At 39.6% G+C, this 19,553-nt stretch overlaps 1 protein-coding gene across 2 annotated transcripts in view; it reads left to right on the top strand.

Annotated features, from left to right (window-relative positions):
* VWC2 (von Willebrand factor C domain containing 2) overlaps positions 1 to 18,735 on the top strand; it is a 60,653-nt gene extending 41,918 nt beyond the window's left edge. Inside the window, exon 4 of one of the 2 annotated variants that reach the window (XM_054059369.1) lies at positions 18,275 to 18,735. In XM_054059369.1, coding sequence (XP_053915344.1) covers positions 18,275 to 18,426 — 152 coding nt within the window. In that variant the 3' untranslated portion in view covers positions 18,427 to 18,735. The remainder of the gene's footprint in view (positions 1 to 18,274) is intronic. The other variant, XM_054059368.1, reaches the window with a different exon arrangement.
* The last annotated feature ends 818 nt before the right edge of the window (positions 18,736 to 19,553 follow it).

The following is a 19,553-nucleotide window of genomic DNA, read 5'->3' as shown; positions in this document are numbered from 1 at the left end:
TCTTGTGGTTAAACATACATGAAATCACTGGTACTCCTATCAAAGTGACCTTTCTCATGGTCCTTTGCCATTTTACAGTATAAAGCCATTCCATGTAAGAACTTTAGAAGGTCTTGCTGGGCAGAAAAAGTAGGAGTGCTGACTCACCCGACAGGCATGTAGGATTAGCAGAGGTATTGCAGAAACATACTGGTTCTGCAATAGGATCACTGTCATTGAAAAAGTTCACAAGTGGAGGATTTAAGAAGCATTTGAATGGCTACGGGCCCTTTCTTTGCAAAGGTGTGCACGGATTGTAAACACCAACTGTGTTTGTGCACATTTATTGCCCAAATGCCACCTTGAGCAGTTCTTGTTGCTAAAGTGTTAGTGCAGTTTTGTCGATGTCACAGAATCTGCTTTGCTGTACTTTAGAGGCACCTGTATTTCAGTATCTGATGAAATTATCTCCTAAGGCTTATACTTACAGGCTCATATATAAGTAACTGGATTGTTAGGTCTGTGGAAGATGTTTTGTAAATTCATTAATATTAAATAGGAAGGAATGTGCAAGGTTGGTTGGTTTTGTTTGGTTGGGTGTTTTTTTTACAAATCTTTCTCATATAATACCTATTCTACTGCAAATGTGTATGGTTTTTATTTTTTGAGATTTTAAAGTTTTGCTACTAAAACTAATTCCCATTTCTTTTCTTCCCTTCCCACAGCTGACCTCCCTTATACAATAAAAGCAGAAGAAAAAGTGAAAAAAAAAAATGACGAGACAGAGAGACCTTAATTCTGAAGCCCAAAAAACCTTAAATTCCCTTTAAAGTTTTTCAGTAATCTTTTTTTGAAAGGAAGGCTGCTTAAAAGGAAACAAATATGAAATATTTTTTCTTTCATATTCCATGGAGAAAGAGAATAATTCTCCAGTCTATTTTCAACATATTTTTAATCATCTCTAGTAGAAAATTTCTTCAATGTATTAGATCATGTCTGAAGTGGGTATTTTAAAGTACTGTTTCTGGCCTTGTACTCACAACTATAGCCTGAAGTTATTTAAGTGTTACAAAATCCTGCCAGTGACACTGCAAAAAGGGTATTTTGTATAGGCTGACATATGATAACAGTGTTATGATGACTTATACTGTTAAATATGTTACAGATTGAGAACGTTTTCTGTGTTTTCCTAGCAGCCCTAGGCTTCCTTATGTCAAATATCTGCCTGTAGACTTTAGAATAGTCCATGGCTTTGAATATGTAACCAACCCCTCTTTGTGCTCACAATGGCTTCACAGTGGCTTCTGCGTGTGCCTGGTTCAATTCTCAGGCTGAGTCTGCCCCCATTCAACCTATAGCCATTGCTCCCATTTTGCATTCTAAAGGTGTAAAACTGATGTCCCTGGTGCTGCCTATGGGCCATAAAAGCCCATAGAGAAAGAAATCAATCCATTCTACTCACACACCTAGTTTTTCTGCTTGCACATCATTACTTTTTACAGCAAAAGCAAAAGTTTGGCTACACAAACCTCCCTTCTTTAAATCTCTGGAATTTAAATAGCCTGAAAATCCACTCTTTTTTTTTGATTGAAGAACTTTCTGAATCCTTCAACAGGTCAGTAAAGTTTTTAAAAACCAAAAATCAGGAAAACAGCCAAGGCAGGTTCTCCCCAGCAGTAAGAACTTGGTACTAAGTATGTTCGGACATATTTCTGCATTGAGGATCAATCCTTATCACACATTTAGAGAGTTCTCCAGTGGTTTTCTAATACCTTGTGGTGTGTGGCAGTTTGGGATATAGGCAAAGGAAGTTAATTCCATTACCAGAAGGATTAACCTTCCCAACCCCTGGTTAGAATGGAAGGACAGAGTGAGTCCAAGCTGTGTCCTACAGCTCAATTTAGGAAAGACCCTCAGAATGATGGATGGTTCCCTATCCAAACTTAGATAGGTAATCTTGGTTCTTATTCAAGTTCATCCTTTGATGTTTTTTATGCTCTGACTAATCCTACATTTTCCTTTCATATGTGCATTAAATCTCTGCCAAAAGAATCTTGAAGCATTTCTATTAAAAGATTACAAATATCTGTTTGTTTCCTTAGAAGTTAACAGTTTACAATTAAATGAAAAATGCTTTACAATCTGCTTAATCTATGATTTCTGCAAGTACCATTACTCCAGGAGCATGAACTAGGGAACATCCAAATAAATATATTTACAATATACTGAAATCATAGATTAGCAACGCTCAAATGTCCATAATTATTCACTGTGATTCCTCAGTATAATTCTTTCTAGGAGAGGAGACTTGAGCTCCTCCTCAGTTTGCTGAACTTGTTTGGAGTTAGTGTCTTAGTTTATGTGACTGTGTTCACAGGTCTGTGAATGCAGCAGTTTTTAGCAATGTGTCATCAGTGTTTCGGTTTGCCAGTCTATGAGAAAGTGATATGGACAAGGATGTGGAGCTGTTGGAACGGGTCCAGAGGAGGGCCACAAGAATGATCCGAGACCTGGAACACCTCTCCTACAAGGGCAAGCTGATAGAGCTGGGATTGTTCAGCCTGGAGAAGAGAAGGCTGCGTGGAGACCTTGTGATCTTGCAGTACTTGGATGGCACCTGTAGGAAATATGAGGACAGACTTTTTAGCAAGGCCTGTGGTGCCTTACAAGAGGTTATGGTTTTAAGCTAAGAGAGAATTTATTTAGGCTGGATATAAGGAAGACATTTTTTACAATGAGGATGGTTGGCCAGGGAGATAGCGGAGAACCTTTCTGTGTGCGAACCTTGCTTTCTTGCATGTTTAATTTTCTCACTCTTTTATTTTTCCACAATTTCTTTTATCATCCTCATTCCTCCTCTATTGCCATGTGGCCAAGATGCTGTGTTCTTCTGTCTATATGGTTGAATGCCCTGCACAATCTTCCTCTAACCTTTTCACAGAGCTCACTTTTGAAAACTGAACAAAGTCCAAAGTAACATCTTAAGGGGAAGAAAATAAATGTGGCGGGGGTGGAAGCTTTTCTTAAAATCTATCTTTTAATAGAAACAAACAAATAAAAAAACAGGCTGTAGGAAGCCTGTCTGTAATAGGCATGGAATGTGGTCTAATATGGCTAGACAGGCTAACCATCTTCTTTAGACAATTTTTTCTCACTTTTTAACAGCCTAGAAGTGTAATCATTTGACCACAAACCTGTGTTAGATAGGGTGTTTTAAAGGCAATGTTGTGTGCAGGAAGAACTTGTGATAGATTATTTATTGGAAAAAATAAATGACTGAGTGCACCTTCTAAAACTCCACTTTGAAAAGAAGTGAAGGCTAAGGAGAAGTGACAAAGTGAAGTTTTTCTCATTACCTTCCATTATATCTGACATTTTATCCTATTTTAAGTTTGCCCCTTTCTGACTTGTCAGTGTCTGCATTCAATCTTTATTTGTCAATACAGATTTATTTAATGTGAATAAATATGCCATAATTAGCTAAAATATTAGTCTTGTAATTACAGGTGTAGAGTTGTTTTATTTGCAAGATTTTGTGTTCAGGGAAAATGACACATCATACCAAGCAATCCATTTAAATTTACCAGTCAGATTATTTAACTATGGTTAGGGTATTTTTATTTAATCCCAATCTCCTTTGGCAATTCAGGCGTTTGCAGCACTAGCCAAAGATGAAGATGCATTTAACGGTATATTTCATTGCAGACATTTTGAAGAGATGTTGCTTCTGATTGCATAAAATTCCCTCAGAGAATCTTATCTCTGAAACTGGATTATTTTATCATGCTGCTGGGTTGTTTTCACTTGGAAGAATGTTTCTGATCTAGTAGAAATCAACTGACACTCATGCTTCAGGGAAGTGACTCCTTGATGTATTTTAATCCTTGATGTAATTTGCCCAGAATGATACAAATTCTGTATAAATTTTCCATTCCAAAGTGCTTTAGGCTATTTTAAAGAATTTCAGTGGCCTTGTCCACAGCTTCATGGTCAAGATTTCCTTAAAAATTACTTTTTTTTTTTTTTTTGTGATGGCAATTTAGAAATAAAATTATCCCTCTTTAACCTGTAAAATACTAATGCCCGAAACATTATTTCTACATGCACTTTAAATAGCAAGGATATGGCTGTTATAAACTGGTTAATGAGTGTCTCTGTACTGCAATTTTAAGAAAAACTGTCACTTTCATTTTAAGGGATTTAGATATTTTTTCCTTTTTCAAAATAGAAGGGGAAAACATGTATTAAAAATCATTGCCGTTCTTGTTCTTAAGAAAGCAAAGAGATCCTCAAAACACAAATTCATAGACCTCTGGCTAATCTTACAGCATCTAAGTCCCAAGATACTGTTTGCAGTCCTTGGCTGGAAGGCATCATAGAGGGGAATATCCTTATTATTGAGAACTTCAGCTGTTCCTTCTCTGAATATCACCTCTGCTGTTTCTCACTTTAAAAGACCTAGTCTAGCTCAATGAAATTATTCAGTGAGGACTCTAAACATGTAAAAGGATGTAGGTGTCTTTTTGTGCACAGTAGAGTGCAACTCTGGGACTCATTGCCACAGTTTCCCCTGACTATCAGGAGTTTGCATGGATGCGAAAAATGGTTAAACATATTCATTTAAGGGAAGTCCAATAAAACAAAATGCAAGGACCACGCAGGCCAAAGTCTTCCTGCATGGATTCCTCAGAGGAACCGACATCTTCATCACCAAACCAGTAACAGGAAGCATGAGTTATTTCCATGGTTCTGAATAGTACAAAGATGTTTTGGATGGTTGGATGCTGTGCTGTTGGCAAAAATTTCCAAGACTATCTCACAAAATGGAGTGGGCAAAGAGGTGATAGACAAGGTTCAGTGTACAGTGATGCCCATAAGGAAAAATAATATGGAGAGTGTCTCTGTGTCATACGGAAAAGCAGCAACTGCAGCTCCAGAGTGGTCACTGAGAGGTCTCTGAAATAGCCACCTTGATGTGTGGCAAGGAGCAAAGCCAGCAAAATATTGACCATCATCAGAAATACTGGCCATAATCAGTAAGGATAATAAGAATTAGACAGAGGGTGCTGGTTTGCCCCCATTGATGCCTCTATGTGTGAGCTCTGTGTGCAGTCCTGATCTCTGCTCCTGAGAAAGTCTGTAGCGGACCTAGAGTGTGCAAAGACAAGCAGGTAACATGGGAGGTGATGGGGCTGGCTGACAAGAAGAGACTGAAAAGGCTGCCAGTCTTCCTTTTGATGAGAAGATGGAGAAGGGGACATATGAGAAAGGTTTATATAGTTACAGTGTCTATGAAGAAGCTGAAATATCTGCCAGATACCACAGCACCACGAGTAACATTTTAGTGTTTGGCAGATGGAAATACACATGCAACTTAATCAATGCAGAACCACGTTGTTAATTTTTAAGGGTTGCCACACTTGGGTATGTTTGTGTTATTTGTGTTAGAGCCCTGGAAGCTTTTCTGACTGCAGTCATTGTTTTGTTTCCTTCATCTCTAACACGTGTAAGAGGTTTCATTTATGTTTTAACTTCTTCTCAGTGCTCAATGAGATTTGCTGCTTCATAATTTAGTAGTAATTTCAAATAACTGATACTCACTATGTGAACTGTCAGGCAAAGCCCTAAATGGTTCTAAAGGAAGATAATTGTTGATGATTATTATGATTGATTTCCAAATTAGGATTGGGACTCTAATTTACAAGGTTGTATGCAAAAAAAATAAAGCAAGAAATAGCCTCAGCTCTGAAAAACCTACAATGGAATAAGCAGGAAAAGGTGAAAAAAAAAAAAAAAAGGGAAGGAAATCTCTGTAGATATTGTATGACTTTTAAGGTGCTTGCTGGATCTTCTGTCCTCTGTGTTTCATATACTCAGTGGTGGAAATTAGTCTCTTAAAAGTCCTCTTTGCCTAACCAGTTCTCCATTCTCTCTTCAAAAGCTATCCAAAGTTTTCATTCCACAAAGATTCCTTACAGAACTCATTTTTATGCACATTAATAGACAGATTTTCATGGCACATGCATAAATTACACACACAGTTAGAATGAAGAATGAGAAAAGAAATTATTAATCCATTAATAGTTGTAGGCATTGCAAGCACATATCATGTTACCAAAGCTTCTGGTATCAAGTGCAAAGGAGATATTTGCAAGTTAACCCCCTGAGCAGGGCAGGAATAAGGCACACCTCACAAAAGGGAACGAGTGAGAGGAGGTGGTGATTTCTTCCTCTTGGGCTGATAGTCCCTCTTTGTTAGGACATTGATTCCTCTCTAGAAAATATCTCCTTTCCATGTCTATGAATCCCAGGTATTTTACAACACTTTCATCCACTCCATAATTAAGAGCTTCTCCTTTTATTTTAGTTTTGTCTTCTGAAGGATTTCTGTAAGCTAAGAACTTATATTCCACACCAGCTTCCCAAGCTCTCCTTGTGCTTGTGATGTGTATGCTGCAGGTGAGCAGTGATCATTTTTATTACTGTAGAGTTGAAGAATACCCCAAAGACAAATGAAGTAGCTAACATTGTAATCATAAATCAAGAGCTTAATTGTTGTTTTTAGAATATTTAGGAGTAAGAACTCCATTAGAAAAGTACAATGCCATTTCTAGGTTTTGCCACTTTCATTTTATTTAATACCCTTTTTCCAGTGCACTAATCTGAGTTTCATGAAAAGCCGTTCAGAGTGTCTTGGGAATAATTTACCATTTCCTAAGGCTCTGGTTTTGCCTAGGAGAAAACAAACATAGCTTTGAGATAAACATAAAAGCACCAGCTGTTTTTCCCCCAGATTTTTTATTTCCATAATGCTTGCCTTTGGAGATAATTTTACAAGAAGAAACATACAATATGTGGAAATACTTAAGAGTAGGTTTACAATAATTCTATTGCCGTAAATACAAAGACTAGCTTTCATGCCTCAGTGACTGTTCCAGAGGTCTGAAGTGTTGTGGAAAAAAAGAGAAGAGGTATCCAGGAAGCAGCCTAGCCTCTCAGTGGCAGCTTGGCCATCTCTTGGAGGGGCAATTGCGTGGAAGCCAATTTCTTTTTTGTCAGGACAGAATTTTCTGAACTGTTAATTAAATGAAAGTATTAATCTGATTTCCTACTTTTCCCAGAAAGCCTTTGTTGGAGCTTCATGGCTATTCCTGTGAACAGGTGCTTCAGTAACATTGGCAGTACCTGCATCCTCACTTGCTTTTGGCTTAGTGGTAGGATATGTAAATACTTCAGCTGCTGACTGGAAATATCTTGCCTTTTCCTTCTTCGAGGAGTTGACATCTTTACAACCTCTATTTTTTTAGATTTTGCTGCCTAGATTATGAGCTTGTGCTGGCTGAAAACAGTGGGCTCTGAATGAGCACTGATTTCTTTTGATGCCGTGCCTGTATCCTGCTGTCTGACAGGGATGTATGGTTGCAACTTCCTAACCAAAATAGCCTTTCCTCTGACATTATGGTCGATGGCTAAGCATGTAAAGCAAATCTATTGGTACTTCCTTAAAAGTTGTAGTGGGAACGTTGAAGAAAAGTTTCAGCTTATAGTTATCACCTTACATTTCTTTCACTAGACCCTGACCCAGCTGATATATTCATATACAAACAAATCTAGCTGCTCTAAGGGGATTGACTCCTTTGCTGTGCTCTTCCCGATTTTGAATGGATGTGTAACAGAAAGAAAGAGTGTGTGATAATAACACCACAGGAGAAGAGTGCTGCAGTATTAAATGGTGGCCTTATCTTTGCAGCACATGAGAAAATAAGCATGGGATTCAGACACCAGAAATTAGGAAGTTGAGTAACAGTGTGTGGAAGATTTCTTTTGGGTAGTACGTATCCTTTTATGTCTGCCCCTGTGACTGTTCATAACCACTAGGGAAAAATCATTAAAGGGGAAGAAAAGGTAGAATTATTGATTAAGCTGCATAGAGGGCAAAGCATAAATTCTTTTTTGCTCATGAAAACACTGTGGTTTTTTTCAGTTGCACAGTAACTTGTATGCATCGGAAAGTCAATAATTTTTTTTTTTTTTTTAGGAAAACAGCATCTCTTTTCTTTGCAAATACGTTTACATAATATTAGTATTATGTTAAAGCAACCAGCAGTTACAACTGGTTTTTTTGTAAATTTTCACAACTAAAGATAGTGTTAACTCATTAGGACTGGTGAGAGCCCTTTTAGGTTCATTTGCACAGATGCAACCAGGGCATACCGATTCTAGTGAATTTGGATTAAGGCCTAGAAATCTGTCTGTGTAGGCAAGACCCTGAGGTCGTAAGCAAAGGAAAAGAAAACCCTAAACCGATTATAATGACAAAACCCAAAATAACAACAGAAAGCCACATCTTCTTGGAAGTGGACTGTTTAGGAAAGTCATTGTCTCCTGTGACGATCTTTCTGGAACTGAATGACTCTACATGAAGTATTTTGATATAAATCATTCTCTGAGAGAAAGATTACTCCTGATTTAACAGCATTCAGTGTATAGATTCTAAAATGGGGCTAAAAATCAGTTGATATTTAACCAACAATGTTTTGTTTGTTTGCTTGACTAATTCCCTGTAGTGCTAAGTAGCCTCTGGCTTTCCTCTTGTACCACTTTCTCACTACCTGGTGTTTTAGAGTGACTGGAAAAATACACTGAATTAGATTCCACTTCATCGCCAAAACAGCACTATACTGCACCTTGGTACCACTTTAGCTTTCAATTTAGCTGAAGTCTTTGGGGAATTTTGCATAATACTTCTGAAAATCTCTTCCCTCATTAGCATCCCTCATTTAGTATGCATTTCAGGACACCTGTGTTTACTGCCTGTTACCAGTGCCCTAACCAATGTGCCTGACAGATGCCACAACCCACCAGTGCTGCAGTGTTTTAGCTAATTAAAATTTGCTTTTACTTCAGTGTTTGCAGCAGGTCTCTGATCTGTTAAATTACCAGCCCATAGCATGTGCTTTTGGAAGTGCAGAGCATATTTAAACTTGCATATTATTTTAAGATGACTTGTTGAAGAACTTTCAACAAACGCATTTCACATGTCTTGCCTAGTATGAAGATCAAGTTGATGTTTCCCTGTGCAAAAAAGATGACTTAGTGCTGAGTGGGTCTTACAGCAGGTCCGTAGTAATCCTGCTGAGCCTGGCAGGGTCACTGAAATGAATAAACAGCTTAGGCAAGGGAAGGATTATCCCTGTTAACCTCAGCAACAGAGATTTTAAGCCCCCATGTTATGAGTGCTGGGGCAGGCAGCAGCTCACCCTGCTGCAACCCACATGGCATCCCACCACCACTGTCAGTCCGTCTGTCCCTGCAGTGCCTAGCAATGCTACTGCAGTTTCTGTGACCAAGGGGATATTTAGTGATCTACCAGTTTATTTCCTTACATGTAACCACCCTCTCTGGGCTTCAGAAATGGTTTCCAAGTGAATCTCTTATGCTTTTGCTGTGCAACTCTAATCCCATGCAGCTACCGTGTCCCAATCATCACAAGCATCTCTGCAGGATGCTGCACTGCAGGGCACCTCCTAGACTGAAACCACCCTCTTTTCTTCCAGGCCAGCTTTAGCCCAGGTGATTCACTGGTCTGAGCAGTGCAGGGGGGTAGCAGAGAGCTGTGGGGGAACACAGGCAAGCAGCTTTCTGCAGGCATAACATCAGTGAAAACCTGGTCCCAGCAGGTGGGGCCGGTGCTGAGTTGGGTCTGCAAGTGAGCAGAACCAGCCCCTGGGTGTTTCTATTGTCTGAGGTGTCTGACATGAGTTTTCCTGAAGCCCTCTAGTCCAGTATCTCTAATTTCCGAGTCATCTGGGTGGTGACTGAACTGCAAGAAAGCTGGGAACAAAATCGATGCGTGGCTTGCTGGCTTCTAAGGGTTTATATCATTTTCTGTAAGATACACACAATGTTCAGCTCACGTCTAATTGGTGCTGCTTCTGGGTGGAACACAATATCCCTTTACAAGTTGCAGGACTTTTGAAAGAAATTTAAGTAGTTTATTCATGTCTTTCTATATTTTCTCTCATAAAGGATGTTGTTTGATGTATTTTATTTTTATGGTACTCGAGCCTCCTATTTAATTGGGCTCTTTTATGCTCCGAGACTTTCTCTTTGGCACATGTGGTATTGGATTGTGTAGTGTTCAATGCTCCTTTGCTTTGTTTTGTTCTGTACACACAAAGAAGATATCTGAAATTATGTTGTCTGAATACACATGAAAATCCAAGCGAACAGCAGTGGCTGCGGGATTATGGACAATTCCCTTCCTTACAGGCAGTTTCTTTCTGTGCAAAAGTAACTGTAAAGACCCCGGTTTTGGTAGCATTTGGCATTGTCATTCCAAAAATGCTAATGCCACTACAAAGTTTAAGGCAATAGAGAATCAGATTTAGGAAGAGGGAGTAGTGGAAGGGATCAGTCCAGTGGCTGTAGTGGTTTGGTTTATGTTCAATGGGATTTTTGGACACTCCTCCAATTTCTAGAATGGGGGCTGGAGCAAGACATTAATCAATAGTGCTGTCACACATGATAAATTAAAAAGGAAAGCAACAGAAATTAATCATAGAACAGGGCTTCTGAGTCTTATAAGCAGAATATTAAAACCCGACTCTAAGTAAGTTCATAGCTTGATTTAACAACTAGATTAAAGCATGCGCACACACGCTTGTGCATTCACAAGCGTACTTAGACCACGGCAACTGTTGCAGCTTTGATACACACTTTGTCACAGTCGTGCCACTTATCACCCTATTTAGTTACAGGAGAAATCCACTGAGCTTTCTTCTCTCTGTCCACTCACAGCAGATGCTACTATACCCATCCTTCTAAATTAAGTGGCAAAATGTTATTTTTAATTGTTTTGCCACTGGCAGATTTTCTTGCAATCTGTCTGTTCCTTGTGTATCTAACAAAACACTAGCCTAACATAGGGAGGGGTTAGTTAGCACCAACAATCTATCTAGCGTGAGCCAAATGCTGCTTTCATGAAAGGCTGCACATTGCACACACTTCCTTTTTGTTACTTCCTATAGCAACCAGGTAAAATCACAAAATGGTTTAATACCTTTATTTGTCTTCTCCCTCCCATATATATACACATGTACTGCAAGTCTGTTAGGATATTTGTCACGGTTCCCTGGCAGCCAGTATCTTAAGGCATTGATAAACCACAGAACATGGTTCTTTGGGTCCCAAATTGCTCTTAAAATTGGGTCTACCTGAATCTTCCTTCTGTAATTGAAAACTCTATTTTGGACTTGGTTCAGTAGCGTTCAAAGGTATTGAGGCCAGTAAAAGGTGGCACTGTACTGGGAGCAGTCATGACAGCAGCAGTGTTGATGAACTTCTTTGTGTGAGAGAATGAGGCTCTGCTGTGATCCTAGTCACAGACTACTTTTGCCAGCTGCTTTTTGCGCTTTATCTTCCAAGCTGACGTTTCACAGGAGATAGACATATTATATATCATATATACAAGCATGAGAGGGAAACAAAATCAAGTCAGGGAGATACAGAGCCTTTAGAAGAGATGAGAGATTGTAAAGGCACTAAGTTCGTACTGATATCATCTCTGGAGGAAGTGATTAGATTTGAGAAGTATGAGGGAGGTAATGCCTGCACCTCAAATATGTCACTGCTATAGTGCTACAAGGCAGAGCAGCTTTATTTTGTCTCACCGTGCTGCATTAGTACATTTCAAAGCTCATCTCAAATATCTCAGCAGGTGCATAAGAGACTTTGTGTCCTAGTGCTCTAGGAGACAGCGGCAGACACTCTTTATCCATGTTTTTGTCCTTGGCTGTTCTAGCTCCCCAGTGTAACTTCCAGTTGGTGTGCAGGGTAGTTTTGGGTTTGAGCTGTGGCATCCCAGGTTGTCTGCAGCAGCAGACAGCTTGAGATGCAGGCAGGGAGCTTGACTCTCTTCTTCCAGCTTGATGTTTCATTAGTCTCACTGGCGTCTGCGAAAGATCCTGGAGGAAGTCTCAAATGTCAGAAAGATCTGAAAAGTGGAAGGCTTTACATTCCCTGGCATGTCCTTGAAATTAGTGAACAACAAGAATGCTCTTGCTGTACATGGAAGACACAAGTAGTGCTGCTGAAAAGTGAAACTTTTCTGTAATGCAGAAGGACAGCAGAAGATATGACTTGAATATAACAGTCCCATGTTTTTATGGGATTTCTATCTAGTATACTGGCATAAAATTCATAGTGCCATGAAAACATCAGCTCAGCTTTTTCATCAGTGGTCACGACAGAAAAGAAAATGTCAGAGTGTAGGAGAGAAATGGGAAACAAAACAGGAACTGTCACTATGCTACTGTGCAAGTCCATAGTGTTTCTACAACTTACATGTGGTGCACACGTCTGATCCTCACAGCCTCAAAAGGAGGCAGCAGAACTGGGAGAGATCTAGGGAGGTCAGCAGCGGTGGTGGGAGTGAAGAATAGTCCTCCTTGGGCTGCAGGTGGGGTGATGGGAGGGAAAGGAAGTGTGGTACAGGTCTGTAAGTTCATGAACGGCACGACAAAGGAGGAGTTGGTTGTTACTGCCTCTTCCATCACGAGAATTTGTCTACAGGAGAGCTGGGAAAGGCTTCTTTATCAGGGAGTGCACTGACAGGATGAGAGGGAGTGGTTTTGGAGCTGAAAGAAGGGAGATTTAGATTAGACATTGGGAAGAAATTTTTTACTGTGAGGGTGGGGAGGCACTAAAACAGGTTGCCCAGAGAAGTTGTGGAAATGTCATCCCTGAAGGTGTTCAGAACCAGGTTGGGTGGGGCTTTGAGCAATCTGATCTAGTGGAAGTTGTCCCTGCCCATGACAGAGGGGGTGGAACAAGATGAAATTTAAGATCCCTTCCAACTCAAACCATTTTATGATTGTATGATTCTATGATTTGGGGAAAACAAGTTTAGGTAGCAGATGGAACACATCAGACAACAGAAAACTGTTCTACTTTGAGCACAAGAGCTGTGGACCTCCTTGCCATCAACTGCTGTTTCTATGTGTTCAACAGGATATTAGAAAGGTTAACCATAAAGAAATATATTAACTCCATCCATTAACTCCATTAACTCAGCACACAGGAGCTGTTTACTAAGTCTCTGACTCAGAAAGTGCTACAAGATGGGTGGGTGTGCTTGCTCTGTCCCTGTGTGTTTGCCCATGCATCTCCTTCTGGTTGCTGCAGGTGAAGGTGGATCTCTGATCTCACCCAGCAACTCTAATTCTTGTGTAATGTCACGGCTGTCAAGATTTCCAGGATGAAGTATAGGATCTGTCTTTTCACCTCTTAACTGTGGGAAATCTTTCCATGAAATGTGAAAAACAATTAAATTAAAAAAAAATAGAGGGCAAGGTAAATGTTGAGGTTATGTCATTTAAAAAGTGTTCTAATACAACAATGATGAATGCTATAAAACTTTCAGGGTAGGTGGGCCTGCTATTTATTACCTCAGAAATGACCTGTTTGACTGCTGCAAGGAACTTAAAAAGGCAGCTATTAGAGATTTTAGTATAAGCCAGAACCCGAAGCAGTCTTACATCAAGGTCTTGCATTATAGCGGTTGTCACTGTAGTTCTAATTGGCAAAAATTTGCCGTGACTTATTCTCCAGGCAAACACATTAACTTGCAATTGAACAGATTTCTTTGTCCATAATTTGATTTAACATATGATGAACACGACTGATTAAAACACGATTTACCAAATTGCTGTATCTTACATTTTTGAACTGATGAGAACACGTGCCCATGCAAAAGCAAGGGCAAGCTGCAGAGGAAATAGGCTCAACTCTGCAGTACACAGCTGTGAGGTTCCCATTATAAAATCTAAAAAAAAATAACCACCAAATATACCTCCCTATTTCCTTAGATCCTAGTATACATGTTGCTTTTGGAAACTAGAATTCACTCTTTCAGATTCAGAGGGGCTGAAAGTTGCGCGCCAATCTGGTTCTCAGTGTGAAAACTGAGGATTTGCACTGAACTAGTGCACTGAACTTGCTGCTTTGAGACATCGCTGAGATGGTAGCAACTGTGCCTTAGCCCTAGGAAAGAAATCTCTGCTGATACCAGCATGGTGTGGCTGGAGTCTGACAGTGCCAGTATATACTTTAGGAAAACAAATGATGTCGTGGTAGATTTCAAGCTGTGCTCGGAATTGGTACAATATGTCATATTGAATTTTCTGCCAGATTTAAGAGTGATATGGCAAGATCTTCATCTTCTGTGAAGATGTGCAGCACCGTTGACTTCCTTAGAGCTATATAAGTAAGCACAGTTGGGGATGGGGCCTGGGGGTTTATACTATAGATCAAACAAGTTCGAACAAGCCATGGCTGCAATGAATGAGTACCAGGTGCTAAAGTCGGGCAGAGTAGTGGTGTTACCAAGCAAGAGCTCAGAAAGAAGGCAGGCTGTTTTGTAGACTAAGAGGAAGAGATTCACTGCTTCTGCAACAGCAGCATCTAGTCAGATAGTCTACCATAACTATGGAGTTGGAGCCACTCTGACTGGAAATGTTTTTCACACAATAAGTCAGGTAATTTTGTGAACTTTTTGAAAACTAAAAAAGGTCTCACCCTTCATCATGGGAAACTGAAAATCTTACTAAATCAATATAAATTGCCTAGTTTTATCTAAAGCAGTAGTTCCACCAACTGCCATGCCTTCAGGGAGCTTATCCATTCTGAATGTGGAGGAGACACATGCTTCTGCCCCATCTGCTAAAGGAGAGTGAGAAAACTGGCTCTCTTGAGTCTAGCCCCAGCCTTTGTGTGCCTGCTCTGCCTCCTTGCCCCACTGTCTCCTTGAAATCTTCAGTTCCTCAGTATCCCCACTGTCTTTTTAGGCAAATGAAGAATTGGATCATTAGCTGCTTCATCAGCATCATCTATCCAACTGGCAGGAGCTAGGGAAGGGCTGCTGGAGGCACAGGTGCAGCCAGGGCAGCCCCGCATCAAGGGTCCCACTGCTGCTGCCCCACATGTCCCCTATCATTGCAGGCTGGTTGCTTCTGGCCAGTCCAGTCATCTAAGTCTAGTTTCTGTGACTGCTCCTCAGAGGAAAAACAAATGGATGAGCACCTCTAGCTTGGTGGCAAGGGAGCTGCAGGACACCAAGAGGCAGGACTATCTCATACAGTTTCAAAATTGTGTGATGTTTGGGGTGAAGCTCAGGGTTTTTTTCCCCTAGAAGTATGATAGTTTGGAGAAATTAAAGGAGAGCTGTGAAATAATTTTTCTGTATTTGGACACTATATTGTACTGACATTTATGTGCATGGTGTTGCAGTAATACAGTCAATTCAGTCTTTTCATTGATGACCTTTTCCGTCACATTAACCACAATATGGTGCACACACAATATTGCAAAGAAAAAAAGAGGCAAGGTGAGGAGCTTGGAGACAACAGACTCCGAGTGCAAATCGAAGACCCTTTATTAATCAGAAGGCTAATCTTATATATGTTTTCTTGACTGTTCACATGCTGAAGCTTACAATGTTATTAGTTAATTACTGCTGTTCTTGTACCTATTCTAAACACTTAATTGGTTAACTGACTCTGCATATTTACATGCTCTTCTGCATTGTCATCATAACTTGTATTTTCTTAAGCCTTGTTTTCTTTCTTCTACTCTGGCCATGCTACCAATTCTTCTCATTAATCCCTCCAAGTCTCTCTCTTCTCTCATCGTTCAAGGTCCCTTAAAAACATCATGGCCTCCAGCTTCTAATAATGTTTCCACAGCAAGGATGTCAGTTGACTATTGCCAGTCTAACTCCTGTATAGGATTTGCAGTTACAGTAATGATAGGTGCAAATGCAGAATAAGAAAATAGGCAATCTTCCAGAGAAAAGTTGCATGATGCTAAAAAATTGTTTTTGCTGTCACTTTTTTTTTTTTGTGGGTTCTCTTTCTCAAGTAGATGGTTATTGCTCCTCTGTAGATTTACCAAAGCAATGACTTTCACCCATGCTAAATAGTTTAACATTTTATGGCTAATTTGTCAGGTCTTGAAGTTTAGTAACTTTCTGATGTAAGAAGGACTCATCACGCATGACATCAATGTGCTGCTTACTGTGAATGGAGGCATTTACATTCTGAATCTTAGTCGACTATATTATGTGTGCTGCACTGATTTTACTTCATTCCCTGGCTGGTTTTTATAACTAAGTATAGCCTGTAACATTTACTTTCCCAGAATGGAATAAACCCTGCACAAGGGATTGACATCACTTCTGTTCCTCTTGTGCCTTTCACACTGTTTAAATTTCAAGTATTCTGCAGGTTTCATACTAATTCTCCATGGAAAGTAGATTCAACTTTTAATATTTTAACTCTTCACATCATATAGCTTTATAAATCATGGGCCTGTTACAGGCCAGCATGCAAAACATTCAGGTATCTTTACTGAATGTGCAGATGAACCCATCTTGGCATGAACATTTATTAGGTGAAAAAGAACACTGTATGTAACAGAAAAAGAATTATTTAGATTAGAGTTGAAATCTTTGAAATTTACATTGAGGGCAGCACAGTTAATAATGTTGCTTTATCTCAGGTGAAAGCGAGGGCACTTCCCCATGTGTGGTGGGACCCAGGAGCATGTCTTCCATTCCAAAGTCCTCCTCCCTGAGCTGTCCATTTGAGTGATATTTTGCATGGACAGACTGGGGGGGCTTCAAGCACAAAAGTATCATAGTGACATTAGTTTAGTAAAGCACATAATTTTACGTGAGATATGTTGTCTTTTCTTGTCCATTCTGCATCCAAAGCCTTGAATAGGCAAGAAGCTACCCAAAACTACAGAAGAAGACACGTGTTAGATACACTGGTCAACAGTCAGTCCTAAAACAAAATACTAGCTTAAAAATTCAGAGAATTAATGAGTATGACTTGGTGAACAAAATTTCTTCAAGTCTTAGAGGTCTTTTCTAGAGGGCAACTCTCCAGTGAGAAAAGCCTTTACTGTTGTCAATTTGGCATGTAATTCTCAGGCTGCCGTGTTAGTACACAAACACATAACCTTATCCAAAGAGATAACCATTAAAATTGATTTGTGAATTATTTGGTTTGTGCTGTCAAATGTGCAACGTGTCCATCCCTTTGGTTTTCAGAGGAAGCATTTAAAAAAAAAATAAGTATATTTCTTTAGAATAAGAAACCATCCTCTTTGGCTTAGGTCTTAGAGTAGACCTCTGGCAATGAAAGGTCAAAGTGTCAGATTAGTCTGTTATTTATTTACTTCTATGGCAAAAAGGCTGGCAGTTGACAAGCATTTTGCACACCCGTATTCTTTCAAGAGTTACAGCTTTATCAGATCAATGTATGCTGGCCCCTGCTGCACATCCTACCTTGAGGAGCAGTGGTTCCAAAGTGCTGTTGAGTGGCCAGGCTCTGCCTGAGCAGCTGTTGTGTGCGCTTAGTGAATGGAAGGGTCATTTCCCCTGAGGATATGACAGTGCATAGATAGGAGATGACTGCTGGGGTTTTAGCGTTGCTTTATAAGTGCATGTGGACTTCCAACACAGAAATAGACTTCTTTATTAACAGAACTGTAGATACTACAACACTTGTAGCCTTCTGTGGCAGAGAGATGTGAGGCTGTCACCATTTGAAAGAAACAGATTTTTCTTGTGAACAATTTATTGGTGGATTTTTCTCCTGCCTCGTCCTTGGAAACAAAGATATTTCGGTGTACTATGAAAAGAGGTGTTTGTAGAATTGCTGACTTATATTAAACAGAATTTTTCATTTTATATGTGAAAAGCATCTTCACTCAGAAAAGGCTGGAACTGTTCCATTTTTCAGGGAAAGGACTATTTTCTTGTGAAATGGAAAATAAGCTAATCTGATAGTTCGATTACTACACAAAATACAATGCTTTTTCCCAATGGAAAAAATGTAATAACATTTTATAATCAGCTCTCTAGTAGCTTACAGTATCACTATTGTGTTATCACTAGCTGGCTTTTTCTCTAGATTGAATCAGTATTCATCTGTGTCTTCAGTTTGTGCTCAGGTCTCTGTCACAAGTTCCATGTCTCACAGAAAGGCTTTATTGCACATTCCCCTGTGGAGGACAGAACAGTCTGTGCTGAAAATGTCCATCCACATCGGAGGGCAGGGTCCTTGCTCTCTTTGCTGTTTTTATGTCTTGTGTGTGATGCTCATGTTCATTTAACATGCACAGCCTTATCCACTTTGTGTTAGGTTTCCTTGCTTGAGAATAAAACTGAACTGTGCTAGATCACAGTGTGCTATGGGTGTTGCATAATAATCTCTTTCCTTTCTTTTAGGCCCAAACTGCTTTGCAGAAACCACTGTCATTCCAGCAGGCCGGGAAGTGAAAACTGATGAATGCACTATATGTCACTGCACTTACGAAGAAGGCACTTGGAGAATTGAACGGCAAGCTATGTGCACTAGACATGAATGCAAACAAATATAGGAAATCTACAAACCTAAATACTTTTTGTGGTTTTTATAAGATATCTCACAGCAGTGAGCACCGTAGATGACCCTGGAAAAATCTGAATGAGAAGATTCTGGTGAGAAGCAAAGAATAAAATATTGATATTTTGTTTTTCAAAGTTACATAATACTGCAAGGCAAAGCAGTACATATATTTAAAAAGTTTGGACATAGGAATACCTGTCTTAATAAATGTGTTATTTTCACAGTGAGTACACTAAAATACACTCTATAAAATATTCTATGTATTTCTATAATACTGTTATAGAGCTTAAAAATAAATGTTTTCTATAGACAATACAGATTAAAGTACTGTATCATTGCCTGTTCTGTTTTGTATACATGTACCATGGCTAAAACTTTACATTTCTGTTCTAGGTTCATCATACAAAGGTTTACTTGCAGGTTTTATTGCTTGGGGTTTGGGTTTGGTTTTTTTTCTTTTTAGTTTAGTGGTCCAGGAAAAAGCCATCATATGATAAAACTTGGACATTCTCACTTTTGGAAAAACATGGAGTAGAACATGCTTTCAGAGAATATGTGCCCTTTTATGAATATTACTGTAGTGTAGACGTGGGTCAACTCCTTCTCTTAGTTCCACTGGTGCATATCGTCTGGTCCACAGCTGAGATAACTTGGAGCTTCAAATGATATGAAACTGGTCGCGCATAGCTGTTATGAAAACTTAATCAGACAAAATCAAATCCTAATCTTTGGTTCAGACATAACACATTACAGCAGGACAAATTCCCCTGTGACGTAAACAATATAGCATCACCACGATGCCAGGTGGCAGAAATGATGGTAAGTAACCACGTGGCATCGTTAATGTAAGACATAATGAATGTGGAGAAAAACAGCTTCAAAGGCCTGGAGCAGCCAAACAAGCCTCCGCTGACATTGGTGGATGCTGTGAATCTATGGGCAGGTGAGCTGTTAAGTACCTGTGCCATTCCCTAGATCATGGTCTTGTTACTCGCTGATGCTGGTTCAACTTTTTGGTTCTTTCTAGCAGTCTGAACAGGGTCTGTGACATGGTGTGTTGAAGAGAAAAGTTTTGAGCCAACTCTCTGAATCCATCAAAAGGTTTCTAGCACAGAAGCT

The sequence above is a fragment of the Cuculus canorus genome, chromosome 2 (genome assembly GCF_017976375.1).
Source record: "Cuculus canorus isolate bCucCan1 chromosome 2, bCucCan1.pri, whole genome shotgun sequence".
Classification (NCBI taxonomy): Eukaryota; Metazoa; Chordata; class Aves; order Cuculiformes; family Cuculidae; genus Cuculus; species Cuculus canorus.
Note: the sequence above shows the minus strand (reverse complement) of the source record. Positions and strands in the feature narration are given on the sequence as shown.